General features: G+C 41.9%; 1 protein-coding gene and 2 pseudogenes across 1 annotated transcript; 2 read left to right on the top strand and 1 right to left on the bottom strand.

Annotated features, from left to right (window-relative positions):
- The first annotated feature begins 3,143 nt into the window (after positions 1–3,143).
- LOC141482012 (histone H3) lies at positions 3,144–3,680 on the top strand. The gene has a single exon (XM_074174590.1). It carries the CDS (start codon positions 3,195–3,197, stop codon positions 3,603–3,605), a length of 411 nt encoding a protein of 136 aa, XP_074030691.1. The 5' UTR covers positions 3,144–3,194; the 3' UTR covers positions 3,606–3,680.
- A 2,875-nt stretch (positions 3,681–6,555) lies between these two features.
- Positions 6,556–7,024, bottom strand: LOC141482011 (histone H2B-like; annotated as a pseudogene).
- Positions 7,025–9,696: 2,672 nt separating this feature from the next.
- Positions 9,697–10,184, top strand: LOC141482010 (histone H2A-like; annotated as a pseudogene).
- Positions 10,185–10,344: the final 160 nt, after the last annotated feature.

Genomic DNA, 10,344 nt, shown 5'->3' with positions numbered 1-10,344 from the left:
CGCATATTTTTGTGTAATAACAAAATTTTTGTTATTTTTTGGTTGATCGCATAGGGACCGCTTACGTAGAAACGCTCGCTAAATCCGCGATCTCGCAGTGTCTGACGGTTTCGGTGGGTAGAAGCAGAAGATATACTACTACTACGAAACTATCCACACCACCGTGGGCGAGCCCGCACTCGACACGATATCGAATTAATGTTATTATTCAGCAGAAAAAACGAATATCGTGTGATTTGGTATCGGTGACCACGGTACCGACAGCGCTCGAGCAAGCGACTTGCCGTTAACTATAGAGGAAGCGTTTTCGATCCGTTTCGAAACGTACCTATCCCCCTATAGCGGCGTTTCGAGCACATCGCCCGTTTTCCGTTAACGCTGACGGGACCCTACGCGACTTTCGGTTTTTTCCACTTTTCGTATAGTCCTAGTCAATATAATTTAATATCCGTCGATATGATATTGTATCAGACATGAATACGCATATCGATCGATATATTAAAATATTATAGGATAACGTTCTGACAACAGGACGTCTCGATTACAATGTTTATCGGAAAGTGTAGTGAAAATTTGTGTAAGGCCCTATACCGCTTTCTCGCCATTACAACATATGAGTTGAGACGGTGAGACGATACTTGAATTAATGGGAGCAAACAGAATTTCGGAAGCGTGATAAAAAATTTTCAAAAGAAAAATTTTTGGCGAAAATTTCACTATAACTTTCCGATATTTTCACCCACACTTTCCGTTATTTTCACCACACACTTTCCGTTCATGATTATTTTCGCCAAAATTTCCGTCTGAAATTTTTTTCTTCACGCTTCCGAAATTCTGCTCGCTCCCAGAAGGCAGAGGTAAACTTTCATTACACTTTCCGTTATATTTATGTTTTCACTACACTTTCCGTTATCTTTTATATTTTCACTACACTTTCCGTTCGGGTTATTTCGCCAAATTTCCATTTGCAAATTTTTATTTCACGCTTCCGATATTTGGCTTGTTCGCGAAGGCAGAGGTAAACTTTCATTACACTTTCCGTTATATTTTATGTTTTCACTACACTTTCCGATACTTTTATATTTTCACCACACTTTCCGTTCACGATTATTTTCGCCAAAGTTTCCATCTGAAATTTTTTCTTCACGCTTCCGAAATCTGCTCGCACCCAGAAGGCAGAGGTTAACTTTCATTACACTTTCCGTTATATTTATGTTTTCACTACACTTTCCGATACTTTTATATTTTCACCACACTTTCCGATACTTTTATATTTTCACCACACTTTCCGTTCATGATTTATTTTCGCCAAAATTTCCATCTGAAATGTTTTCTTCACGCTTCCGAAATTCTGCTGCTCCCAGAAGGCAGAGGTAAACTTTCATTACACTTTCCGTTATATTTATGTTTTCACTACACTTTCCGATACTTTTATATTTTCACCACACTTCCGTTCACGATTATTTTCGCCAAAGTTTCCATCTGAAATATTTTCTTCACGCTTCCGGAAATTCTGCTCGCTCCCAGAAGGCAGAGGTAAACTTTCATTACACTTTCCGTTATATTTATGTTTCACTACACTTTCCGATACTTTTATATTTTCACCACACTTTCCGTTCACGATTATTTTCGCCAAAGTTTCCATCTGAAATATTTCTTCACGCTTCCGAAATTCTGCTCGCTCCCAGAAGGCAGAGGTAACTTTCATTACACTTTCCGTTATATTTATGTTTTCACTACACTTTCCGTTATCTTTTATATTTTCACTACACTTTCCGTTCGGGTTATTTCGCCAAAATTCCAATTCAAATTTATTTCACGCTTCCGATATTCTGCTTGCTCGCGGAAGGCAGAAGTAAACGTTCACTACACTTTCCGGTATATTTATGTTTTCACTACACTTTCCGCTACTTTTAAATTTTCACTACACTTTCCGTTTTCTTTTATATTTTCACTACACTTTCCGTTCGGGTTATTTCGCCAAAATTTCCATTTCAAATTTTTATTTCACGCTTCCGATATTCTGCTTGTTCGCGGAAGGCAGAGGTAACGTTCACTACACTTTCCGTTATCTTTTATATTTTCACTACACTTTCCGTTATCTTTTATATTTTCACTACACTTTCCGTTCGGGTTATTTCGCCAAAATTTCCAATTCAAATTTTTTATTTCACGCTTCCGATATTCTGCTTGCTACCGGAGGGCAGAGGTCGATTAAGTTTGACGATAGTCGTGTCACTAAGTGTTCTGGCGATGTTCTAAATTTACTGTAGTCTCTGGAGATACCCTACATTTTGTTTTATAAAAGAGAAGACATTAGTAGATCAAGATGTTCACATGATGTGGTGCTTGCTGCTGCTGCAGGTTTTTCCGGGTTTTCCTGCAGCTGAAAAAAGCAAATGCGCCACTGGAATCATCAATGAAGTCGCCCCTCCGGAGCGTCAATTAAATTTTGTTGTTTCATAATTTCATGATTTGTATTACTTTCTTGACCTGAGACTTACTTCAAAAATATAAAAAAACACACGAATTCATTTCATAAGCTTTTGTGGTTCTGAAAAGAACCTTTTTTTTATGGAAACGGTAAGGACAATACAGGGGGAGGCATTAAATTCAACCGCCAAATCCGTACAAGGTTCGACCTTGCCTTTTCAGGGCGTATACAACATCCATGGCTGTGACGGTTTTGCGTTTCGCATGTTCGGTATATGTTACGGCATCTCTGATAACATTTTCGAGAATATACTTTGAGTACTCCACGAGTTTCTTCGTATATCAAACCCGAAATACGTTTAACACCACCTCGACGGGCTAATCTTCTAATGGCAGGTTTCGTTATTCCTTGGATATTATCACGCAATACTTTACGATGACGTTTCGCTCCTCCTTTTCCTAAACTTTACCTCCCTTGCCACGACCAGTCATTTCGAATGTTAAGAATAAATTATATACTGCACGATACGAATGAAATACTGTTAGTGATACTAACGACAGACTTCGACTAAAGTTCTACACCGAACTCGGTCGGGTTTTGTTAAATTTCATGACTCCGCCCACAACTGGAAATCGGACCAATGGCGTCTCGTCTAGATGGTATATAATAGTTGGCGTGTATAAGCCGACTCAGTTCATATGTTGTCCGTCTATCGTTCGGTATACATTTCGTTCGTTACAATTCGCAATAGGTTTTGAAAATGGCTCGTACCAAGCAGACCGCTCGTAAATCGACTGGAGGTAAAGCTCCGAGAAAACAATTAGCTACTAAAGCAGCTCGCAAAAGTGCACCGGCTACGGGAGGTGTTAAAAAACCTCATCGTTACAGACCCGGTACTGTTGCTCTCCGAGAAATTCGACGTTATCAGAAGAGTACTGAATTGTTGATTAGGAAATTACCCTTTCAACGTTTAGTTCGAGAAATCGCTCAAGATTTCAAAACCGATTTACGATTCCAAAGTTCAGCCGTCATGGCTTTGCAAGAAGCTAGCGAGGCGTATTTGGTAGGACTCTTCGAAGATACGAATTTGTGCGCCATTCACGCCAAGCGCGTTACCATTATGCCCAAAGACATTCAGTTAGCAAGGAGAATACGCGGAGAACGAGCTTAATTTCATATATATATATCCCAATATATATTGAAAATATATACAAAAAAAAGGTTCTTTTCAGAACCACAAAATGCAATTGATGAAAGAATTCGTTTATCGATAGATATGAATGAATGAATGAATGAATGTATGATATTTTCAATAACTCGCATCACGTAAATATTAAATCACGGGTGTTTGCAGAACATGTTCAGTATGATCCAAATATGGATTATAATACTGAAATTTTTACTTTCCGAAACGAATCTTTCGAAAAGATCATTTTTAGAAACGGCTGAGATAAATAACGAAAAACAAGCGATCACTGAATGAAAGATCGCTCATAACATCACCATCTTTTCGTAAATTTCCTCTGATTCATATTTTTGAATACCTGGCATAAATCTCGAGTGACTTTTTGTAATATACCCTATACCAAAAATGAATCGTTCTCGAGATATTCGATCGTTTATACAGAAAAAGTAGGTATTATTCGGTTCTCGAGCCATTTCCCTATAAAATTGAAAACAAGTCTCATAGAATACATAAGCTATTATTGATTCATCAAAATATTACATTCCGTCGTCTTGTAGGAGGAGTAACATTTCCAAAATGATGAACGAGGTATTAGGAGTCGATGAGTAATTCTGAAGATATAAAAATCAGTGATTTCTCAAATGGAACACCCTTAGTTTGGAAATCTCGAAATGATTTTGACTCATTTTCCTGAAACGATCCCAATATCAGAAAATAAGTCAACTGTTCACAAGACATATTTCAATGAAATAGAAAGACAGAGCAATATTTTTTAATTTTTACTCTTTTACGAAATTATTCGATTCATATCAATTCGATAGTCGGCGGCGGCGGCGGAAGAAATATTATTTATCTATTTTTTTTTTCTGTTTATAGGGATAGGCTAGGTAGGTAGTTCTGACTATTTATTTATATATTTGTTGGACAGTTGAATTATATACGAATTCTTGTAAAAAAAATTGTGGCCCTGAAAAGGGCCATTTGTTTTCTTAGACTTCGTCGCCGGAGAGAGAAGTCAACTGATAGAAGAATTTACTTCTTCTTTTTTGGAGAGGCAGCTTTTTTGGCTTTCGGAGAAGATGCCGATGCAGGGGTCGCTTTCGCGGTTTTCGGTTTGGGTGCTTTCGGCTTTTTTGTTGGTCCTTTGTTAGTTTTCTTTGCTTTCGAAGGAGACTTGGTTTTACTAGCAGAAGTCGCGGACGAAACCTTAGAAGCGACGGTCTTTTTATCCTCGGCAGTTACCTTTTTAGGCTTGGCTGCGGCAGCCGCTTTCTTTTCCGGAGAGGCTTTCTTACCTTTCGGTGATGCAGCAGCCTTCTTGCCGGTTTTAGCTTTTCACCAGCTACGCGTTTAACGGGAGTTTTTTTGGCCTTCGCACCGCCGTACCGGACGTTTTCTTTTCGGTAGCCGACGGTTTTGCCGAACCAGAAGATGCCGATGCCAATTTGAACGACCCCGATGCACCTTTTCCTTAGTTTGTACTAATGATCCGGAAGCAACCGCAGATTTAAGATATTTCTTGATGAAAGGTGCCACTTTTTCTCTGCGTCAGCCTTATAATTCGCCGCAATATATTTTTTTATGGCTTGTAAAGAGGAACCACCCCGTTCCTTCAATCCTTTAATAGCGTTATTAACCATTTCCGACGTAGGTGGGTGAGAAGGTTTACTTCTTGGATTTTTAACTTTCTTTTCTTTCTTCGCAGTAGACTGTGCCTGCGGCGACGAAGATGAATTAGCCGAAGCCGAAGAATTCTGATTTTCTATGTCTGCCATAGTAAAAAAAAAACAACTGACAATATATTCTCGGAAGATAGATGCTACACTCGTTAGGCGTCTAGAGAGAATGATGTAGTCCTCTGGTGTTCCGTTTGTTTAAATATTCTGGGTCGAAGCACAGGCGGACGGGAGACTGAACGCTCGACATTCTCGTTAGACACGATATTGACGGCTTCCATTCTGCTGTCGAAATGTTCGCATCAACTTCTTTACGAAATCAATGCCGGTTTCCTATTTAGACTTCGACTAGCACAATAACGTGGATAGATTCTACGTATTCCGAAAATATTTTCTGATAAGAAAAAGCTAATATTAAACCTCGACAACTCACAGTAAATTACAATGAAATATGAAGTATTGATGATTTTGACGTAACTCCAGACAATTCCTTTCCGAAAATACTCGTAATCGATGATCTGGAAGGAACCTTCGAATAAATATCATAGGCGCGACTGTCTATAGAAACATGATACATTAGCCGATAATACTCGATAAATACACGAGTGAATAGGGGCATCGAAGAGACCTCGTGTCTACCTTCATACACGACTATAACCAAGAACCGACGCTTCTAATAGCATCAACATTTTCAAAAATTATCCCTATAAAAAGTGTTCGATGAAAACGGCATTCGAATAATAACGAACGTTATTAATGTTATATTCGATAAGATATAATCATCGTAATATACTTTCAATAAAAAGGTCGATACTACAACACGAACGAACGAACGAACGAACGACGATACTGTGAGCTCTATCTATAACGGAGTAATACACACCCACCCCCACCCGAAATAATAAATCGTCAATGTTATAGTCGAAATCAGAAATGCTAATCATAAACGTTTTTAGACAACATATTAGCACGTAAATAAAAAACACGTTAAAAAATAACATAAGTAATAGAGTACATGACTAGTATAACAGTAACGAACGTTAACTTTTTAGGTTGATAGGTAGGTAAGCACCATCTAAATATAGGTGGCAAAATTATTTATTATCATCGCGCGTTTCACGAAAGGAGGTAACAATGTACTGATAACAAGGCAACCCAACCGAGTGAGACCTAGCGCCTAGCAAAAATAATTATCATTCACGTCGAAACGATATTGTAAGAATTCTTTCATAAATATTTTGTGGTTCTGAAAAGAACCGTTTTTTTTTTTAAGAATGTATATCGTAGACCGGAATAAGTAAATTATTTCGAACTGGTATATTTCGTAACTGCTTTGGTGCCTTCGCTGACGGCGTGCTTCGCCAATTCACCAGGAAGTAACAGACGTACTGCAGTCTGAATTTCTCTGCTCGTAATAGTCGATCGCTTGTTATAATGAGCAAGACGGGAGGCTTCCGCTGCGATACGCTCAAATATATCATTTACGAAACTGTTCATGATGCTCATCGCTTTTACTGGATATTCCGGTATCGGGATGGACTTGTTTCAATACTTTGTAGATATAAATTGCGTAACTTTCCTTCCTCCTCCTCTTCTTTTTCTTATCGGTCTTCGATATATTCTTTTGCCTTTCCGGCCTTCTTCGCAGCCTTTCCACTAGCTTTGGGTGGCATTCTGAAAATTTAATTTCGTCAATATCAAACAAACAAGTACTATCGTGCAGGTTTGCTTTCGACTCAATGTAAAAGACGCTTGACGATCATGACGATCATCTCATTTCATTCAGGATTTGGAGACCAGCTCCCCTACCCTTTCGGCTGATCATTGGCCTTGAGATGGGCCAATGGGTACATGACTGATGGATGACGGCATGAAGTCCTTAGACATCAGTGCCGCCCTTCACGGGATACCCCTACCTGGCTGGGGTGGGATGGATGAAAAAGTTATTCATCCTTTAACGGGGGACATGAGGGCCTCATTCGACAGAGTGTCGGGGCTTCTATATCGGGAGGGGTCGTCTACAGCATAATCTGTGGCTTCCCTAACTAACGGGTTTTCGTGAGTTTCCGTTTTTTCGAAAACTCTCTCATTCCTCGACTGAATGGACTGCCGAATGGAAGGCAGCTGCAAATCTCTGCGGATGGCTTCATTCCGCACGAACCAAGGAGCATTCACAATCATCCTAATTAGCTTATTTGTAACCTTTCCAAAATGGAAATGTTGGACGGAGCCGCTTGTCCCCAGACGCCTGAAGCGTACATGATGACAGGCTTGAACATCGAGTTGTAGATCATAATTTTGTTTTTAAGACTCATCTTGGATTTTCTGTTGATCAGAGGGTACAGACCGGCGATCCGACCCTCGATCTTGGACTTAACGTACATGATGTGCGGGTTCCAAGTGAGCCTACGGTCTATTAAAAGGCCGAGTACTTTACCCGCGCTTGCCAGTCAATCTCCCTTCCAGAGACTCTCACTTTTCTGGCCGGAGAAGATAGTAATCTCCCCATGGTTATCGCCTGAGTCTTTTCCGGGTTTAACTCGGAATTCCATTCGAGGTACCAGCGCTCGAGGTCGTCCAATGCACGTTGCATTAGACGACGCCGAGCTCACGCCCCATGGAAGACGAGAGTAGAGCCGTGTCATCGGCGTACAGGGATATCTTCACTCTATCGGACCTGGGCAGGTCGCTTGTATAGAGTGAGTACAACGTCGGAGAGAGCACGGCCCCCTGTGGCACTCCAGCGAGGATCTCTCTGTTGTCAGACAGAGAGCCCTCTACTCTAACCTGAAAGGTTCTGCCTCTCAGGAAAGATCCGATCCACCGGACCAGGCCCCGAGGTAGGTCGAGCGCGTTTAGCTTATGTATAAGGCCTTCGTGCCATACTCGGTCGAAGGCCTTTGAATATCTAAAAGTACTATATGTACTTTTTTGTTGATATTCAGCTCGCTGATGGTGTTCTCGACCAACCTTAGAGCCTGTAGTTCAGTGGAGTGATCTCTCCTGAAGCCGAATTGTTCATTAGGCAGAACATTTCGGTCCTCAACTTCTTCGTTGAGTCTTTGCAGTACGACTCTTTCAGCCAGCTTAGCCGCCGACGAGAGTAGACTGATCGGGCGATAGTTCTGCGGGAACAGCTGGTTCTGACCCTGTTTCGGGAGCATGACGACGATCGCATGCTTCCACCTTCTAGGGAATGTCTGAGGGCCAACGAACTGTTGATGAGACTCAGCAAGAAATTCAACGCTGTTTCCGAGTCTCTTCAACAACTTGTTAGTTATTGAATCGGCTCCCGGAGCCTTCTTTGCTTTCGCAGCCTTGATGAACCCTTCAGCTCCTCCATAGAAGCTGGACGGATGTCGTCGTCGTCATCCTCTCTGAGAAGTCGGTGAACCCGGTCTTCCAGCAGCATTCGCGGTCGATGTCGTCGTCGTCGTCAACGTTAAGTTTGAAACTGACGTTCCATCGTGTCTGCAAAGGCTAACGCCTTGTCGGCGGGGAGTAGCACACTCCGCGCTCTCCGTGAATGGGTGAGAGAGCAGTCTTCTTCCCCCTGAGCCTACGATTGACTCGCCAATCTCGTCACTCCCAGTTCGAAGGATTCCAAGAGCTCTCCCACCTTTCGTTTCGGTGTTCATTGATGGCCTGTTTGACACGATTGGCCATCCGTTCGCCGCTGTTTTGTCCCCTTGGAAAAGGTTCGCTGGTAGAGCCTTCTCAGGCGGTTCTCTCTCGTAACAAGGCTTTGATACGAGGGGGAAACTCGTTGTAGCTCTTCACGGACACTCCTCCCTGGAGGTGGCCGCTCGAAACGCATCATTCACGGAAAGCTCGAAACGCTCAACTGCCGCGTCGAGTTCGTCGGGAGAGTCGAGTACCTCAGGAGGGGCGCGCATCTCTTCGAGCTGGGCTGTGAAGACATCCCAGTCCGTCTTAGATCTCACGCGATATTCAGGGGCTGAAGATCATCGCCCAGTACCAGGATTACTGGATTATGATCAGAATCCAGTTCCGACAGAACGTAAATTTCACTGGTCAGAGTGACGTTTCTGAGAAGCGCGATGTCTAGTACGTCAGGCCTAGTCTGCCCGCGATAGTACGTAGCTCATCTGGTCCCAGCACGAGAATATTCATGTCTGTCACATGCGCATGGAGCGCTTGGTGGCCGTTTCGATTTGTGGCTCTGCTCCAAGGTCTGTGCTTGGCATTGAAGTCGCCAGCAGCAATTGTCGGATGTGTTTGTAAAAGACGCCACTCTGTCGTCACTATTTCAGATAGTAACTGGAACTCTAGTAGGCTCCGCCCACCGGAAAGTTGAGCGTTCGAGAACGCCCATTGGTCGGTAGGACGGTATTAATACAGGTCGATTCTATATAGAAATCATTGTATAGAAAGCTACTGTTAGAGCAACATCGAATAATTCTCAGTGAATTCTTTAAATTTATCCGATATATAATACTAATCTACGATTCGACATGTCTGGACGTGGAAAAGGAGGTAAAGTTAAGGGAAAGGCAAAGTCCCGTTCCAGTCGGGCTGGACTCCAATTCCCAGTAGGACGTATTCATCGACTCCTTCGTAAGGGAAATTATGCCGAACGAGTTGGTGCCGGCGCCCCGGTTTACTTAGCCGCAGTAATGGAATATTTGGCAGCTGAAGTCTTGGAATTGGCCGGTAATGCGGCTCGCGATAACAAAAAAAACCCGTATCATTCCTAGACATTTACAGCTGGCCATTCGAAACGACGAAGAACTCAATAAAATGTTATCAGGAGTAACCATTGCTCAAGGTGGTGTTTTGCCCAATATTCAGGCGGTTTTGTTACCGAAAAAAACCGAAAAGAAGGCATAAGTACACATTTCCTGAGAGAGGAAAGCGACAAATAAAATATCGGCCCTTATCAGGGCCACAACGATTTTCTCTAATGAATTCGACAATTGCATATATTTTTTTATTTTCTTGTCATCGCTTTTCGATACAATTGTTGACGCAGCACGATATGCGATTGTTTCTTTCTCTGCTTGCGCATATTTACGTATACATGTATA

This window comes from Leptinotarsa decemlineata, unplaced genomic scaffold (genome assembly GCF_025532065.1).
Source record: "Leptinotarsa decemlineata unplaced genomic scaffold, Ldec_3_MD MMD2_tig00000654_RagTag_RagTag, whole genome shotgun sequence".
In the NCBI taxonomy this organism is placed as follows: Eukaryota; Metazoa; Arthropoda; class Insecta; order Coleoptera; family Chrysomelidae; genus Leptinotarsa; species Leptinotarsa decemlineata.
Note: the sequence above shows the minus strand (reverse complement) of the source record. Positions and strands in the feature narration are given on the sequence as shown.

Coding starts and splice junctions, on each gene's coding strand:
- LOC141482012 (XM_074174590.1), top strand. CDS start 3,195: ATGGCTCGTACCAAGCAGACCGCTCGTAAATCGACTGGAGGTAAAGCT.